Source organism: Diabrotica virgifera, chromosome 8 (assembly GCF_917563875.1).
Source record: "Diabrotica virgifera virgifera chromosome 8, PGI_DIABVI_V3a".
In the NCBI taxonomy this organism is placed as follows: domain Eukaryota; kingdom Metazoa; phylum Arthropoda; class Insecta; order Coleoptera; family Chrysomelidae; genus Diabrotica; species Diabrotica virgifera.
In genome coordinates, this window is record NC_065450.1 from 123,710,057 (window position 1) to 123,730,119 (window position 20,063).

A 20,063-nucleotide genomic window follows, 5' to 3' on the forward strand; every position below is an offset into this window, starting at 1 on the left:
TGAAAACAGGCGAAAGTAAACGAAGATTTGAAAAACATGTTAATATACCAATATGATTATCTTTGTCATTTTTAATTATAAAATTTTCATTTCTATTTGTAATAATAGAAGATGAATCAAGAACTTTATGAAATCCAGATATATTTTTAGGAAGTTTAATATTAAAGAATTTGTGGTTCTAGCATAATATAAATTTTGTCTCACCTTGTTGATATCATTGGTAGTAAATGTCTCTATATGTGTCTTCTTAAGTTCTTTACAGATAAGCTTCATTGGTTTTTCGCTGAGATCTTCCACGGCTGCGCTTTTTATTGAATTGCTTACGGCTTTTCGCTTGTAAACTTCGGCAGACAACTTCTCGTGGTTATGATCTAATATTGATTCAATTATCGTATTTTCACATCCCTGTGTTTTCACAAATGATTTGCAGGTTTTTTTTAGTACATGTCCACCGTTTTAATGTATCCTTGGCCAACATTTTTTGAAAACCGAATGTTTTTTTTTTCTCTGATTTTGGCTTTGGTTTAGAACTAGAACCTTTAGCCACGTAATTGTATAACTTATCACTAAGTCAGGGGAGTAATGTGTAGTGTGTGTGTTGAGTAAGTGTCTTGTTACTTTGCAAAGTCGACGTCATTGTCTTTGCAAAGAGACGCTCAGTGGCGTAGCGTAGTTGGGGCGGCAGGGGCGCTCCGCCCCGGGCGGCACTTTTTAGAGGGCGGCAAAATTTAACAATAAATAATAGAAATATTTTGTAAATATTTGAACCATTTTATATTATTAGCGCAACTACAAATTCGGACCGATTGAAAGGAGCACGGAATTTGTCATTACTTATTTTGTGACGAATTCAAGGAATTCCTTTTCTTTGAATGATTAGCCGTTTATGACTAACAATTAGCACAACTTTTTTCGACACTTAAGAACGTTGCTTCTCTTTTTTACTTTATCGTACTATATACGTAGTATAGTATAATATTACTTTATCGTACTATATACGTAGTATAGTATAATAGATAAAGTTATAGGATCGTGCAAAAAAAAATTTTCAGATTTCACTTTTTTTCGACGTTTTGAGTCCCCCTGAGTCTAAAAAGCAAATAAAAAAACATGTCGGAAGTATGTATGTACGTACGTACGTACGTATGTACGTACCTACGTATGTCGCCACCGCCCAGCAAAAACTACTGGACCGATTTTGATGGAATTCGGTATAAGTTTAAGAGAATTTTGTCGAGAAACTAAGCTTTTAAAAAAACCTCTCAAAGGGGGGCCGAAATAGGGGGGTTATTTAGGGCCCATTTTTGCAAATTTTGACCGAAATGAATGAAATTCAACTCAAAGTAAGCTCATCGATAGGTTAATAAAAATACGGAATTTGACGTTTCCAAATTCAAAATGGCGGCCAACATGGCCGACCGCCCACCCGACGCATTTCCCTATCTATCTAAAAACTTGTTGAAGATAAGTTTAATTTGAAAAAGTCGTTATATAGCCTAAAGATGGGGCTATAAGAAAGATGTTATCGTTTTTCAGAAAAAGTTACGGGTTGCCTATATTTAAGGGGTCAAATTTTGACATAAATTTGAACTAGATTTTCTCAAAAATGGCTCCAAGGAATTTTTTTATTTTTTGATATATTTTTAATATCCTGTCAGTAAATTGAATGATATTAGTCATATATCTTATCTCCCCATAAGAGGGGAGTTATGAATTTTTTATAAAAAAATATTCGAGTGTCCGTAACTTCCTTCTTAATAGAAACTAAAATTTGAAATTTTGCAGACATATATGGTATTTTATTATCTATTATCACAATAAATTTTACCAAAAACATGGCTTCCGGTTGAACCGGAAATGAATAAAAAGTCTTAATTTTTTTAGATACGCCCTGTATATTTTAACATATTTTGAAAGAATGCAAAATTACCTTTCCAATGACATAAAATTTATTGCTGTAGCTCAAAAACTCGAAAAGTTATGGTAAATAGAAATTTTGCTATAATCTTATGTGTGTCCTCTCTCACGCGTTCATAGCAGAGCATTATTGTAGGGCAGTCAATGAGGGTATTTGGCTCCGAATTCCATCCTACTACATTGATGTACTTGATATTTTCACAGTAAGTAGGGAATAGCTCAAGAAACAAAATCTACCCTATATACTATGGCGCTTTTATCTTGGGGCGGTTCCCACTTCTTCAAGGGGGTGGAAAATTTGTTGGTCAAAATAGGCACGGAAGTGGCTAAAGAACCTATTTCTTAGCAAAAACTGGTCTATACTTTTTTTTGAGAACTCAATACTTTTTGAGTTATGGGTAGTTGAAAATTGGCCATTTTCATTGAAAAATGACACCTTTTCGGACGGATTTTTTGTGAATACGTTAAAAACTATGCATCGAACTAAAAACTCTATATAAAACATTTTTTAGATTATAAATAATAAAGAGATTCGTTCCTTCGTAAATGTTCTATTTATAATACAAAAAGAGATATGGTAGGTGAAAATAGTTTGTTTTTTGGTGCATGCTCAAATTGGTGTATTCAACTTGAAATAACAGAGGAACGGTAGGTTTTAGGTGTATAATGCTACCAACACCTTTTGTGTAGTGTTTGAAAAGGCCTTTAAAACGAGCACCGTTAAATGTCGGTTACTTACAAACTAAGCGAGATATGGTGCAAAAAATATATGACTAATGTACTTTAAGGAAAAATGAAAAGTATATACATTTAACTCCCATCCACCATAATTTAAATGCATTGTTTTTCTTCTACAATACCTTTTAATATAGTGTTATTTCTACTTTCAAAAAGTTGAACGGGTTTAAAATGAATGGTTTTTGTAAAAAATGTGATCAAATTATAGAATGAATTTTTAAATTTTCTTAAAATCTTCCTTTTTCTCCATGTAATTCGAAAATAAAAATATTTCACCCCTGAGAAGTGGTGGGAACTTCCCCCATGATAAAAGCGCCATAGTATATAGGATAGACTTTGAATTAGGAGATTGGGCTACTCCCAAAATTTCATTAAAATCCATGCAGTAGGATAGAATTTGGAGATAATATCTTGTTCTTAATCTCGCGCATTGACTGGCGTAATCGAAATAGAATGAAATGCAAATATTGTAAACTATTAATTTCTCAGAAAAATGAACTAATTTGAAATCTATAATATTCTATTGATTTATGCAATAATCTACACATCTATAGTGTGTCCCCGAAATATGGCATCGAACATTTTCTCAAATGCAGGAATTAATGATGCGTAGAACCATAAAATACTTTTAAGTACAGTAGGTGTTTCTAAAATTTAAAAATAACGAGTAACTTTGTTATTTTTATAGAATGCCAGTATCTAGTACCATAACGATAATAGATCGGTACGATAAAGTTCTCGGGCGGCCCTTCCGTCCAGCGTTTTTTTTTTCTCATCGACACATCGTTGGGAAGTTCTGATAGCAGCTACAGGCAAAAGAAGGATTCAAGACACGCGGTGGAGTGCAAGAGGCGATGCCGTAAATGTGACATGGCATCATTACAAAGACATTCTCGTCATTTTGGAAAAACTGACAGAGGCAGGTGAAAGCTTAAACACTAGGACAGATGCAGATGCTTTACTAGTTTCGATGCAGTCATTTTCCTTTCTTTTTGGGCCTGTGGCAACAGGTGCTACATGAAGTGAATGATGCACAAAAATATTTACAAACAAGGGACATAAGATTGTGCGCTCATAAGATATTGACAGAGAAAAGAGAGGAATGGGCAAGTGGCGCTGTAGGTTATACGAAAATATGTGTGAAGAACTTGGAATTTCCATAAAACCTAGGAGGCACATAACAAGAAAGCATATTTTTGATGACGGAAGTAGAGATGTTAACTTGTCTTGTGAAAAGAAGTTGAGACGAAAGCTGTTCGTTAGATTGAGTTATTGTAGAAATTCGTGAGCGTTTTTAACAGTTACAGAATTTAACGGATAAGTTTGTTTATCTAGAGATCGGCTATATTATTAGATTCAGACAACACTGAATGCAGAAATGTAGACTACGTATCTGAAGAAATTGACGAGCAGGGTTTCAAGCTATAAAAACTTTGACTGAGGACTTTCGTTGCTGCTACAGGCAACGAAATTGATTAATGCAGACTCACTTGAATTATTTAAATTTATTGTTAAATCGAAGCTGGAAGATACTATACAGAATATTTTAATAATATTCCGAATATTTTTCACAGTTGCTATAAGCAATGTCAGCTGTGAGAGGAGTTTTTCAAAATTGAAATTGATTAAAAAATATTTAACATCGACAATGAGTACTCTAAAACTAACTAATTTGGCAATATTGTCTATTGAGCAGAGGTGTGAGATGCGATAGAAATTGACGGTGCAATAAAATACTTTGCTCTCAAAAATAGCAGACGTATAATTTTTTAATTGAAGACGGATGTTTTGTTTTTAATTCTAACAAATACTCATATTACTTTTCAATAAAGATAAAAATATAACATTATAGTATCGTTCTAGTTCTAATTAAAAATTGATTTTATTTAATTTTGTCGATCGTCCAAGTGTACCTAATCTTAAGTGATAGGTGCCTAAGTTATATCAATGTATCTAATTGGTTAAAGTTAAAGAATTTTTGTATTAATAAACGTGATTGTAAAACTTAGATAAACTTTTTTATTTAAAATACAACCTGTATATTGCAAAATAATGATGACTGTTCTCGCCGAAAAGTTCTCTATAATTAATGTATGTAATGTATAATATACAATAAATTAATATACTTAAATAAGAGGGCGGCAAAATTCTATTCCGCCCCGGGCGGCCGACACTCACGCTACGCCACTGGAGACGCTAATTGTTTCCGAACGTCTGCGGTCCCTCCGGTGAGTACCGATCCCACAAGGACAGAAACTATTTTCCATTTATTAATTTATAATAAATGAAAAATTTCTGCCTCTGGTGAAAACCGAATGTAAAACCATCAATTGATAGTAAAGGTTTGCTCTTTTGACATTTATCGTTGATTCCATTATTTCGGATGTTATGACTTAAACACTATTTGATCTTGAAATCGACGAACTGACAAGCTTGAAATAGACAAACTGACTGATACAGGAACTAATCAACTTTCAAGTATTTATACAACATTTAGCCCTTTAGCTCAATTTACAAAAGAGAATATAAACAAACAAAAAGATTAAGGTGAAACAGTAGCGATCAACAGGTAGCGAAAACGCGTTCCAAGATTGCGGCTGTAATTTTGAATATTTTGTGGAGATATTTGGCACACTTATTCGTAATATAATAAAGAATGGCGGTACAGAGCAACATTTGAAAAATATATTAATATGTGGAAATTACTCTGTAATTAAATACAATATTAAAAAAACGAGCATGTACCGCCATTAAGAAGAACAAAAAAATACACTTTTTTCAAATAAGCTTTTTTATCCGATGCCTAAATTTTGTGTCATTTTGGAACTACTTATGAAATAAAAAATTTTAGTAGTTCGAAAATGACACAAAATCTAGTGTATTTTTTTGTTCTTCTTAATGGCGGTACAGGCTCGTTTTTTTAATATTGTATTTAATTACAGAGTAATTTCCACATATTAATATATTTTTCAAATTGGGCTCTGTAGCGCCATTCTTTATTATATTACGAATACGTGTGCTAAATATCTCGAAAAAATATTCAAAATTACAGCCGCAATCTTGGAACGCGTTTTTGCTACCTGTTGATCGCTACTGTTTCCTCTTAAGGTAAAAGTACCTATTTATGGAATCGTTAAGAAGAGATTAGAATCGGAATTGGATTTACCCAGAGAATATAAACAAACAAAAAGATTAAGGTAAAAGTACCTATTTATGAATTATAAATATGGGAGAGATTAGAATCGGACTTGGAATTACCCAGAAAAGCTGGATATTAGATTGTCGGGTAACAACTTTCTTTTCTAAAAAGAAATATGTCGTACTGTGAAATATTTATGTGAAACAAATTTTATGTACACTGCATTAATAATTAGAAAAATCGAAATAGATAGATACTACCTATTTAAATTATGAGTTGGCAACATTGTGTCATTATACGGAGATTAAATAGACAAAATATCAGCCTAAATGATTAACGAAACGGAGGCATTTCGATTGTACCTGGGAGGCATTTCATGTATGAAAATATTTACCTGAAAAAGTGGGAGGCATTTCGATAACGCCGATTTAAAATGCTGATTTTTGGAAAAATTGGAGTTTAAAGAAAAATTGATTTTTTGCAATTTGGTATTTTTCACCTTTCACTTCAAAATACCTCCGAAAATACTGAAGATATGAAAAAAATTTTAAATTACTAAATTGTAGCTTTTTTAATGACTAAAATTACCCGGTGCATAGATTTTCATTACAGTGAATAGTTAGCCAAATATTCTTCTTCTTCTTCTTAAGGTGCCTATCCGTTCCGGATGTTGGCGACCAGCATGGCTATCCTAACTTTGTTTGCTGCTATTCTGAATAGTCCGGTTGTCGATGTATTAAACCACTTTCTCAGGTTTTGAAGCCAAGATATTCTTCTTCTCCCTGGTCCTCTCTTTCCAAATACCTTGCCTTGAAGAATGAGTTGCAACAAGCCATATCTCTGTTCATTCCTCATAACATGGCCAAGATATTCTAGTTTGCGCTCTTTGATTATGTTAATAATCTCGCATTCCTTGCCTATTCTACGTAGAACCTCAATATTAGTCACACGATCCACCCACGAAATTCTCAAAATGCGCCTGTAACACCACATCTCAAATGCCTCGAGTTTTCTCAAAGAAGCCTCGGAAAGTGTCCAGGCCTCTACTCCGTATAATAACGTAGAAAATACATAGCATCTGATGATAGAGATTTTGGTAGCAAGAGGTAAATCGTGGCTTCTGAAAAGAGACTTCATCATTATGAACGCTGATCTCGCTTTTCCTATGCGTTGTTTTATTTCACTTGAGTGGTCCCACTGGCTGTTTATGTTGGTACCAAGGTATGCGTAGCTGTCGACCCTGTCAATTAGTTGTTGGTTAACCAAAAGCTGTGTATTTAATATTTCGCGCTTACTGACTACCATATACTTTGTTTTTTTCGTATTGAGATCAAGTCCGTATTCTCTACTTATATCTGATATGCGCGACATTATTCTTTGCAAACCATCTAGACTGTCTGCAAAAACTACAGCGTCGTCGGCATATCTAATGTTGTTCAGACGCACTCCGTTGACTAATACGCCTTCCTGTAGTTCTCCCAGCGCTTGCTCGAAGATACATTCAGAGTATATATTAAACAGCACCGGGGACAGAATGCATCCTTGCCTCACTCCTCTATCTATGGAGACTGCCTCTGTTAATTGGTCTTCCACTTTAATATTGGCAGTTTGGTTGTAATACAAATTATATATGATTCTCAAGTCTCTATCATCTACTCCCGCTTCTTTCAAGATGTTTATGAGTTTATCATGTTTTACTCTATCAAACGCCTTTTTGTAGTCGATAAAACAAATATACACTTCACAGTCAACATCCCTGCATCTTTGCATAAGCACTTGGACAGCGAATAGAGCCTCTCGGGTGCCTAAGGCATCGCGGAATCCAAACTGCGTCCATGATATCTGTTGTTCGCATTTTTTATATATTCTGCCATGTATCACCTTCAGAAACGTTTTGAGTAAGTGGCTCATTAGGCTAATTGTTCTGTAGTCTTCACATGTTTTGGCATTTACTTTTTTGGGTAAAGTTACGAAGGTCGACTTTAACCAGCTTTGGGGTATTTTTCCAGTTACGTATATTTTGTTGAATACGGTTGTTATCCATTTTATTCCTTGTTCATCCATAAGTTTTAGGAATTCTACATAAAACTGGTCAGGCCCTACAGCTTTACCATCTTTAGTTGTTTTAATAGCTGACGTGACTTCTTCAATGGTAATCGGGGGTCCTGTTTGGCATTCAATGTCTTCAATGGTATTCTGCCTTTCATCTGCAAAAGTTACTTCCACATATTTCTTCCACGTGTCTAGTTTTTCTTCCACACTTAACAGTGGTTTGCCTTGGTTATCTGCCAAACACCCAACTCTTCTAGGTTTGTATAAGCCTGCAGCTTCTTTAACTTTTTTGTGCATATTGAATGAATCGTGTTTATGTTGCAATTGCTGGATTTCCGCACACTGTTCTCTTAGTCGTGTATCCTTAGCTATTCTAATTGCTTTTTTGATATCTTTATCTATTCTTTTGTATAATGACATGTCCTAATCTTTGGACTTTCGCCTCTCTTCCATCATATCTAAAATCTCGTTTGTCATCCACGATTTCTTCTTTATTTTTGGTGGTTTGAGGAATTTCTCACGTATGTCTTGTGAAACTGTATGCAACTTTTCTATCTCCTGGTCCATTACATCCGATTGAATAACGGTATTCAAGTTGTTCTGTATATACCGTTTTACACTCTGTTCTGTGTTTTGGTCTTTTAATAGCCTTATGTCGAATTTTGGATTGACACTACGTCTAACCTTCTTTAGCCTGAGCTTAATTTTGCCAATCAGTGGGTTATGGTCTGACTTGATATCAGCTCCTGGGTATGTCTTGACTGATGTTATGCTGTTACGGAATCTTTTATTAATCATGATGTAATCTATTTGATTTCTCACTATGCGGCCTGGAGTGTCTTGAGGTGATTTCCATGTATATAATCTTCTGTAAGGGAGTTTGAAGTAAGTGTTAGTAATCACAAACTCTTCTTCTGCCACAAATTCACCCAGTCGGTCTCCTCGCTCATTTCTTTCTCCAAGTCCAAATTGCCCTATGAATTCTCCCGATTGTCCCCTACCAATCTTAGCATTTAGATCACCCATAATCAAAGTTAAATCCTTTTTGGGGAGGCATTTTAAGGTGTTTAACCAAAGGTGTTTAGCCAAATATAGCTGTTTAAAACCTAAGGCATCTTACGGAATTTAATTTACAGAGTCCCATAGCTCTTTAAAAATCCTACAAAATCATTTTTGAGGGGTCTCATTACTGAGAGGGTATCAAAGTTGCTTTCCTACGAAGGTAATTAAATCCATTTACTAAGGCTGAAAATCAGTACACAGTGAGATATAATATTTTTCCAAAATTAGTCATTTTAAATAGGTCAAACTCCTTGAGTGTATCGAAAATATAAATATAAAAGAAACTACAGAAAGGTGAAGACCAATTTTGAATTAGGAAGGTAGTTAGGGGGTTGTTTTCACTGATTTTTTCGTAGGGAAAAGCAGGTACTGGCATTTTTTTTATTATTAAGTCGCTTAATTTTCATGCTAGAAACTTTTTATTATTTTTTTTTGAAAGGTCTAATTGTATACTTGAAAAAATATTATTTAAGTTTTTCTCGAAAAATGCAAATTTTCCCATTATTTAGCTTTGAATATTTCAAATTATGCATTTGACGAAAAAAGCTAAGCTTTAACATGCCGTATCTCGGTTTGTATTGGTCTTAAAGATATTATGGGAAAAGAATTTGGTTTGTCTTACTTAAAGATACAATTTTGATATCTACAGTTTTTTTGATTAGATGCATATTTTTCGAGGTATCCTCAAAAAACCCTCTAAAAAGGTCGATTTTTTCGTCGAAAAACTGTTATTTTCAAGCGCGAATAACTCGAAAAATATTAGTTTATGAAGAAAATGTAAAAAACATTTTTTCTTAGAATCACTTTTTGAATCAAACTGCATGGTTAAAATGTAATAAAAATTCCCACCCCCGAGATGGGGTGGCAACCACCCCCAAGGTTTTAGCGTATGACAGCGGCATGACATAGAAAATGATCCTTGGACTATTCCCTACCTTCTGTGAAAATTTCAAGTAAATCCATGCTGGACGAAAAAATTGCGAGCCAAAATGCTTCATTTCCTCAATCGACTATTGGGGCCGACCGACCGGCTCTGTCCCGTCATACAGCTGACCGACTATAATAACTTTTATTTATATTTAATTTAGAATGTGTGTACTGATTTTCAGCCTTAGTAAATGGAAATAATTACCTTCGTAGGAAAGCAACTTTGATACCCTCTCAGTAACCCCTGTTCTACGTTTCGCTTGACCGACCGCAGTAGATATGTTTCTCTACACACTCATGATACAAAGAATACAGAAGATATAATCATGCGCATGACGGTGAAGTGGGCGTGTTTATATGGTGTGAGGTTTTGACGTAAGTGGAGAGTGAACACATAATCTGGCTTTAATTTAGCACGCTTATTGCCGTAATATAAGGTGTCATTTGCTTTTATTTTGAATGTTTTCTTGTGTTTTAAGAGGTTTAAATAGTGTAGTTGTGTGTTTTCAGTTTTCATAAATCTTTCGATTATCGAACTAGTATTTATTAGTGAAGTGTAGGTTTACCATTGAATTTTTGTAAGCGAAAGATACTCTTTTCGTTATTTAAAGATGAGGTGTTCAATAGCTCTATGCAATAGTGACAACCAAAGTAAAATGGTTCACAAAAACATTATGTTTTTTCGGTTTCCAAACGATCCGAAGATGGCAAAAATTTGGGTAGATGCATGTAAACGAAAGGACCAGTTTCTTACTAAAAATGGAAGGATTTGTTCAAAACATTTTACTGCAGATAGTTTCACGAGGGATTTGTAATATGAACTTATGGGAGTGTCTTCTAAAAATCGCCGTTCTTTAAAAGAAGATGCAGGACCTACATTACATTTACCTTTTGCAAAACCAGCGAAAAACAACAAAAAAAGAGAAGAACGTATGAGAAAAAGGGAATCGAAGAAATGTGTTCAGGATCTTCTTGATTTAGCTACAGCATCTGACAGCTAGGTGAGTACTAGATAGAAAACCAAGAAAATGTTTAGCTTAACTTTGGTTGATTCTCACAAATATCATATTCAGATTTAGTTTATAGGTAGGTTTTATTTGACAAGTTTTACTTATTGTAGTGAATGCCATGGTAAAGGGACTCTTGTAGATATTGCATCCGAAATTCATTCGAGAGAATCAAGAGATATCGTAGAAAAAGACCCTGAAAACAACTTATCTCAAGAATTATCTTTGGTATCAGTTCAACGAAAAGATGTTAGGTAAGAAATTTTAAATTATTTAAGTGTACCAGTGTGTCTACTCCAGTTTCAAACAAATGGAGAAAAAACTAATTTTTTAATATGTACAGGAAGCTCAAAAAATAGCTACAAAAGTTGTGACATAACTTTTTTTATTTAGCTTAATGCCTCGACAACAAATGGCCATTGGCATGGTATAGTTGATTTTGCAATCAGATACCTAGTGTAGTGTCTGTGTGTTGTTTTAATAGGGCTTTTCATCGATTGTCATTTGTTTGGAGCTTCAGTCATGTGTCACATAATATTAATATAGCTACGTCATATGTTATTGGTATATACCAATGATACAAACCAAAGATGTAGCTTATGAAAAGCCCTAGGGCTTTTCATTCACAGTCATTTGTTTTGAGCTCCTGTCATGTGTCACATAATATTAATATATCTACGTCATATGTTATTGGTATATACCAATGATACAAACCAAAGACGTATAACATAAATATATTAATATTATGTGACACATGACAGAAATTCTAAACAAATGACAATCGATGAAAAGTCCTATAGTAATTGATTTTATTTTATTTTCAGTATTATGACAGAGCCTGACATCAGGGATGAAACCATATTTCAGCTAAAACAAGAAATTGAACGTCTTAAAAATGAAAATCAAGTGCTCCATAGATTTATCTCTCTTTACTCTTTATTTTATCTTGATATTTGATGGCTTTGAACAACCCCAGAGAACACCATAGGTCCAAATTAGTTGTATCATAGATTTATGCAGATGCAGTTTATATTCAACGGCGAATTTTGATTTTTGACCCATTTGTTTTCTTCGCTTAAATATTCTTGAAAATTCAATTTTTCCAATTAATAATTTTGCATTTAAAAAACAGCCAAAAGTACTAAATACCTCATTTGTTTTGAAGCACGAAAACATATATTATTATAACAAGTGACCATATAATTATTGCAAAGACTTAAAAAAAATGTTGTTATGTGACAAGGTTTTTGTTACATAGGCTGATTATATGTATCTTTATAATCTGTGTTTTTACCCCTCATATTTTTGTGAATTTTATGGACTTATTTTAATAACGTATGTAGGTACCATTTAAAAATATTACGATGTTTAATTTCTAATTTTAAATGTCAATAAAATGTAAATATATGTACATGATACATAAAACTACTTTTATTTATTTGTATTATAATCGAAATAAAATCATGCTGTATCCGCTAATAAAAGAAGTTTTTAGTAATCTCAGCAGACTTTTACATTAATTAGTTTTAAATACCAAAGCCTTGATTTAATATCACCAGTTCTGAATGAACGATGGGCTCCCTTGCTATTTAGTTCCCGGCCCCAAAAAATACTTAATCCGGCGTTTAATATCACATTCATCGTAAAAAAATAATAAAAACATTTAAACTGACGTAATTAAAGCAGTCCTTCCTTGTATTTTAAGAACGCCACTCTCCACTGACGTCACTGCGCAGAACGGGCGAGACTTGGTCACGCTGTTGACCATATCTTCGTTCTCATTGTATCATGCTACACACTCACAGTAATCAACTATGAAAAATCTAGCTTTAGTAAATTCAAATAGATTTTTCAGCGCTGCCTCTCCGTCTATACCGGGCGAAATTTTTGGATAGAAATGTTTAACAATTTTTTTTTAACAAATTCATCACATCACCTTTTTTGTCCCCGAAAATATGTTTTAAACATTTTTGGAGCCATCTTTAACAAAAAAGATCCTTTGTCAATTTTCCCAAAAGTTGATAAATTTCGAGTTTTAAGCGACTTAAAATCTGAAAAATGCAGAAATAAGCATTTTCGAAGCTTGAAAATTCATGTGTATATTATTATTAACATTAATTTATTACCAATTAAAAAACAACGCGGCTGCTTCATGCCAAACCACAGTAACTGACATAAAATTCCAAACTGCGTTTTTTGCATGTGTGTACATACTGTGTTATTGCGCATTTTTAGAGTCGACATATGCAGTATTATCTTGACTGGTTTTGAAAATATGGCTTACTCAAAACACAGTATCTACACTGCTAGTTCCATTTTCCCATGTCAAAACACAGTAAGTGGTTTATTTCGTTTCAAAACCCAGTAAATACCAGTTGCTGTGTTTTGGCATCTGCAATGTTAATCATTAGGTTTATGCAAATACACAGTATCTACAAAAGCAGCAGCTGCGCAGTGAAGTCACACGATGATAGTGTCAACAATGTGGGGGTAGGACTACGAGTTTCATTTCAGTTTTCAGTATCTCGTAGCTTGCAACTAGATACGTTTGGTGTGTTTTTGAAAGTTTATTGTTTATGTTGCGCTATTTAGTATCACATCTAGTGGAAAAGCATTAGTGGCTATGTGTATAGACAAAACCTAAGTATATTTTCTTGCACTGAATAAATTAAGAAGAAGTGTTCTTAGTAATAACCTCGTTTACTCCTGTGACAATTTTTTGGCTGTGGCTATCACTCCGTTATGTAGGTAGTTCCTTACACTTGCTAATTCAAAACTAAACATTTTTTATAGAAAGCCACAGTGGGAGTCTGTAGTAAAGAGATAAAATTTGAAGTGTTTTTAGTAGTAATAGGGTTGTAGTTTTTACACAACTTTTTTTCTAGCGCTGAAGATGTAGTGGGCAATGATGATGAGATGACTGAAAATTCCGTTAGCGTAACGAAATTTAGTGACGGTAGTATTATTGATCCTGATTTTACAATAAGTGATGTTCATCATAATAAACAAAGTATCACTAGCTCAAACAGTTCAAGCAATTCTGATTTTGAAGAAGTAGTTGCTACAGAACAAAAGAAACAGTTGAAGTTATTGGCCAAATTGGCAAAAAACAAAAAAATTTCAGACTAAAATCACTGTTTAGCGAACCGACTATACCTGTTTATTACGTATTTAACTTCTAAAATACTGTGTACAGATGATACAAAAGAGACAGACTCGTAACTATGTGCTAAGCCATTACAGGGTAGTAGCGTCGTTACTGAAATACTCACCATTTTATCTTCTTTCAGATGAATAATGACGCAACTGTAAATATTGTTGAAAATGGGGGGGACTAAATTAAGCTAATGAAATTCGGACCAATAGAAATGAAAATAAAAGCCATCGCTATAAGAATAAACGGCATACTAAATATTTAAAAATAGTTTTTTTACAGAAAAATTTTAAGATCAAGAATGACGCAACTGTAGATAGGGTTAAAAATGGGGGGATTAAATTAAGATGATTAAATTCGAACCAATAGGGATGAAACTAAAAGCTATCATTGTAAGGATAAATGCCATACCGATGCTCCGGGCGGTTACTTTTTATTTAATTACTATTTTAAATATTTAAATACTTTAGATGAAGAATGACGCAACTTTAAAAAGGGTTGTCAATGGGGGATTAAATTAAGATAATGAAGTTCGAACCAATAGGGATAAAAAGAAAAGCCGCCATTGTAAGAATAAACGCCATACCCATGCTCCTGGATGATTACTTTTTATTTAATTCTTATTTTAAATATTTTTGATAAAATAGTTTTTTTGCTCTCCTGAGAAATTTGGATTTTTGCAGTTAAATTATTCTTATTTCGTCCGTCATATTGATCTTTTTTGATTCATATTGCACCTCCGCTCAAAGAGTGTCATAAGTCAAAAAGTTTCGAGAAAACGACGTTTAAAATTTCCTAAAAAGTCCTACACTATTTTCGGGTTTAATTCAAAAACTATTAAAATTAGAATAAATATTATTTTAGTCAATTACAATGGTTTTTGAAGCTCTATAAAATAGAGTATTAAGTATATTAAAAATATTAAAAAAAATTTAGTTGTGACACTATACAGATAAAATACGAAATATTATCTATCAAAAGTGACACTTGCAGTACAGAATATAATATCATCATTATTATCTGGTTAATTAAACACAAAATACTGCAAAAATAATGATAAATAAGTGATAAATGTGTCACTTTTCTTGATCACATACGCAGATTGTTTTGAATAAAGTAATCACATATACTGTCTTAACTCGATAAACGTCGCTTTATATACATTTTAGATGAACAAATGCTTTGCATAAGTCGATATGTGACACTGTTTGTGTTGGGTGCGTCGTTGATTTTGGATAATCGTATAATGACGCTGGTGTCATCTAACGATAAATACTTGACCCATAGACGTGACACTTTGTGAGATAGAAGTTTATAGTTTTATTAAACTGTTGCGGTAAAACCGATTTTAAAAGTTTTTGAGTTACGACACTCTTTGAGCGGAGGTGCGATATGTACTTTTTGTCTAGGTACATTACAAATATGCAATGTTTTAATAATATTATTCATTAATAAACTATGTAATTTGTTTAAACTGTTAGACAAATATTTTTCCCAAAAAATTCTAATTTTTGATTCAATTTTAATTAATCGTCTGCCTGATGTATGATAAAATTTTATTTCTTTACCCTTAAAATAAAACTAATTAAAAATGTATAAACATTCTCAATTTCTTTGCAAAACGAAAATGCAGCAGCTGCATAATACTCTGGTTAAAGCGGAGAGTGCAGGAAGAGTCTATACCGGTTTCGGAGATCTTTTTCCCCTCATCAGTAAACCCATATCCTCTTCTCTCCGCTTTAACCATTTACCACAGCTTAGGGCCTTCCCGAATTGCAAAGAAAGAAAGGTCACGGATGAACTAGGGCCATCTACCGGAAAACAAACTAAGTTATCCATCGAAGCAGCGCAGAAAACGACAATAAATATCGCCTCCGTACCACCAGATTGACAACAGGTGGAATACTTTCTTTGGTTACACCTCCTGAGACTTTTACAATTTATAAGTCATACAGGTGCCGAGAAAATTAAGACGAGAGAATTTTAAATAATTCACAACTCATCTACTCAGCATGGTAAAGCTCCAACAAGAAAGATTCCTTAATACTCAAAAGAGTAAATGAATTAAAAATGTATAAACATTCTCAATTTCTTTGCAAAACGAAAATGCAGCAGCTGCATAATACTCTGGTTAAAGCCTAGAGTGCAGGAAGAGTCTATACCGGTTTCGGAGATCTTTTTCCCCTCATCAGTAAACCCATATCCTCTTCTCTCCGCTTTAACCATTTACCACAGCTTAGGGCCTTCCCGAATTGCAAAGAAAGAAATGTCACGGATGAACTAGGGCCATCTACCGGAAAACAAACTAAGTTATCAATCGAAGCAGCGCAGAAAACGACAATAAATATCGCCTCCGTACCACCAGATTGACAACAGGTGGAATACTTTCTTTGGTTACACCTCCTGAGACTTTTACAATTTATAAGTCATACAGGTGCCGAGAAAATTAAGATGAGAGAATTTTAAATAATTCACAATAATTCACATAATTTAACCAGAGTATTATGCAGCTGCTGCATTTTCGTTTTGCAAAGAAATTGAGAATGTTTATACATTTTTAATTCATTTACTCTTTTGAGTATTAAGGAATCTTTCTTGTTGGAGCTTTACCATGCTGAGTAGATGAGTTGTGAATTATTTAAAATTCCCTCATATTAATTTTCTCGGCACCTGTATGACTTATAAATTGTAAAAGTCTCAGGAGGTGTAACCAAAGAAAGTATTCCACCTGTTGTCAATCTGGTGGTACGGAGGCGATATTTATTGTCGTTTTCTGCGCTGCTTCGATTGATAACTTAAATTGTAAAACTAATTACTTTTTTTATCATTCTTGTAAACAAATTAGTAATTTTTAGCTAATCGTCCCAGTTTTAATTGTGGAACAGTTTAAAGATTTGGAACATCAGATTACGAAAACGTCCCATGTATTTTGTCGGACAGAACATCCAATTGATTTGTTACCCTTTCATTAAACTCTCATCCAAAAATCAGATTGCTATTACTAACCAACATGATTCCTCTCATTTGACATGTTCTTCGTGTTCCACTCATTAATATGCCCAGTTAGTTATAAACACCAGACTGATTTTTGCATGAGAATTTAATAAATTGGTAACAAATCAATTGGAAGTTCTGTCCGACAAAATACATGGAACGTTTTCCTAATCTGACGTTCCAAATTTTTAAACTGTTCCACAATTAAGACTTCCCCTGTTCCAGTATTCCCATACATCAAAGTTTGTCCGACTAGACACCGTAAAGCTTCTAACAAATTTTCAGCTTGCTATTAATCAACTTTTTTTGGCACGCGGGATCCAGGTCTAATATTAAAATAATAATATATGTACTTATTTTCTTAAATGATCATTTAGTTTTAAAAAACATATTTTTCTTACCTATATCCTGAGCAGTTTTCTTCAGTTTTTCCTCATTTCTGCTGACCAATACGATATTAATACCCCTTTTTGCCAACTCAAATGCATAAGCTTTACCAATGCCGTCAGTACAACCAGTAATCACTAAAAAATTATATAATGTTCAAAATGTTGGATACACACTATGCAAAATAGCAATAGGTACAATTTTACCAGCCCTGAACAATAGGTTTGGAGCCAATTTTAATGAGATATAGTTTCAACAAGAAGGAGTAGATCAGATCAGACATTTCCCGGATGATGGGTTTGTAGCTTAAATAGTATTGAATGGCCTCCCCGTTCATCCGATGTGAATCCTAAAGAATATTTTTATTGGGGATAGGTACTTAAACCAACCAACAAGTGTTGTAGAGCTATGGTAGATAATAATTATTGATAAATCAATATTATTAATTTCTAGGGGAACATGGAGAAATGTAATTGATGCATTTTACCATCGTTTAGAACACTGTCAAATTAAGAACGGAGGACAGACATTTTGGACGCTTGATTAGGTACACATCAATTTAGCAATGAAGTAGACTTTTAATTATTTTTCAAATAAATCCATCTGATTTTAATGAGTATTAAAACCAAAACATTACACCCTGGCTTTGCTCCTCATTTGAATACAAACCCCCCCCCCCCCAGTATTGTTAATTATCTGTAATTCATCTTTTGTAACCACAAGTAATTTCCAAATATGTTAATTTAAATTGATTTCTACCATAGTATTGCACAAAATTGTATTATATCTAGCCAATATTATTCATTAACAATATTGTCAAAAAAATATATATATTTTATCGCAAACTGACAAGGCCTGCAACTATTACTACATCATACCAGAAGAAGAATTTGACTTTGACTTAACCTCTCACTCTCAGTGAATTTTTACAATTCTTAAAAATCGAAAAGAAATAAGATGTAGTAGTACACAGATTGCTTTCCTCATCAAAAATTCCCAAACTCCTGTTATGTCCATCTCCTTTGTGTGCGTTCGAGAATCTGTTATGTGTTATTTATCGACTTTAAAACAAAAAAAAAATATTTCAAAAACTTTTTTAAACTTTACAAAGAAACCATATAATTCAGCTCAACCAGGTAACTTTTTCAAAGATCTTTTGAAATTAATTTTCAATCTACTCAACTATTTATTACATTCAACAGATATTAACATAAATGAATGATTTTTTCATCTATTATTATAATTTTTTCATATTTGCCTTTTTCTACCTTTTTCTAACTTTTTTAGTAATATCTCATAAAATCTCATTGCTGCACAAATAACCATAACTTTATATTACTATAAATTTAATTTCATGTACCTTTACACTTGACTTTAATTCTGAATTATTTTTTAATGATTTTATTGTTTGACACTTTTAATATTAAAAAATTTTAGCAAATTTTTACCTAATTACTATTGTTCAATTTAATTTCAATATCTCCAACAAATCAAATTAAAACATTTTCACAATCACACCACAACTAATACATAACTGACCAATTCTGGTTTAGGAAAATTGCACAACCAATCTTACATCTATTAGTTCTTGAACATCCAGAACAACATCTAATAATCCTAACTAAATTAAAATATACACTATTTTAATATGTACTTACTACTTTCCAAAAATTTTTATTAAAACAATACCAAAAATTAAAAAAAAATAAAAGAATAAAACACACACAAACACATTGAAAAATTCCACAAAGAAATGATTTCTGAATATTAATTGTTGCCAAAAATTTTATCTAAATACGTATTTTCTAAAAAAAATTATATAATAATATACTTACAATCACAAAATGTATAAAAAAATAGTAACTTGCATTGGGGATCGAACGCGCTTCCCGTCGATCCCGCCGAACAAAAATCAAAGTGCTTTCCCATTGTGCCACCTTCGCGTATTTGTCATGTGAAAATATACACCAACTGAACGTTTACACCATAAACTTTTGACAGTTGTTTATTACTTATATGAATTTAATCAAATTAGTTTGATTTTTGTGAAATTAAAGAAATATTTTGTGGAGTAACAATATAGTAGGTGACTTTGGTAGAAATTTTGATGGTAATCAAATTATGTAAATCAAAGCATTACATACTATTTTGGTAGGTTCATTTTAAATTTTCCAAATAGGTAGGTACCTATGTAATTTTTTATTAGGATACTGAAACATTTGCAATTATTACCTACCTGTCGCTTTTAAAATCTATTTAAAAAGTCACTACAATTATAAACTTGCTTTTTTCTCTGCCATCACAACAATAAAAATTAACATTTGTTTATCCATAATCTCCATATTGAAAAATTACTGACAGAATATTTTAACACCCAATCAGACCCCGTATAACGTTTGAGCGACTAATAGTTGCGTTCACGGGCACAGTGGACAAATTGTCGGCGACAATTTCTAACCTCACTGAATATAAATAATACCGTTAATAGATAAATATACAAGGTATATTTACCTTTAATTAATAATAATAACTAATTATTAAATTATACGAGGTAAATATACCTCGTATATTTATCTATTAACGATAATATTTATATCATTTTAAAGTGCGCATGCGTTTTGCTGCTAATTTGTCGCCGACTAGTCACCGACAGGCACCCGCGAACAATACCATACTGTCGGTGTGC

General features: G+C 32.9%; 1 protein-coding gene across 2 annotated transcripts in view; it reads right to left on the reverse strand.

Moving 5' to 3' along the window:
* LOC126889831 (inactive hydroxysteroid dehydrogenase-like protein 1) overlaps window positions 1–20,063 on the reverse strand; it is an 80,431-nt gene that overhangs the window by 43,772 nt on the left and 16,596 nt on the right. For both annotated transcript variants that reach the window (XM_050658519.1, XM_050658518.1), the window contains exon 3: window positions 17,392–17,514. In XM_050658519.1, the coding sequence (XP_050514476.1) occupies window positions 17,392–17,514 (123 nt within the window). The remainder of the gene's footprint in view (window positions 1–17,391; window positions 17,515–20,063) is intronic.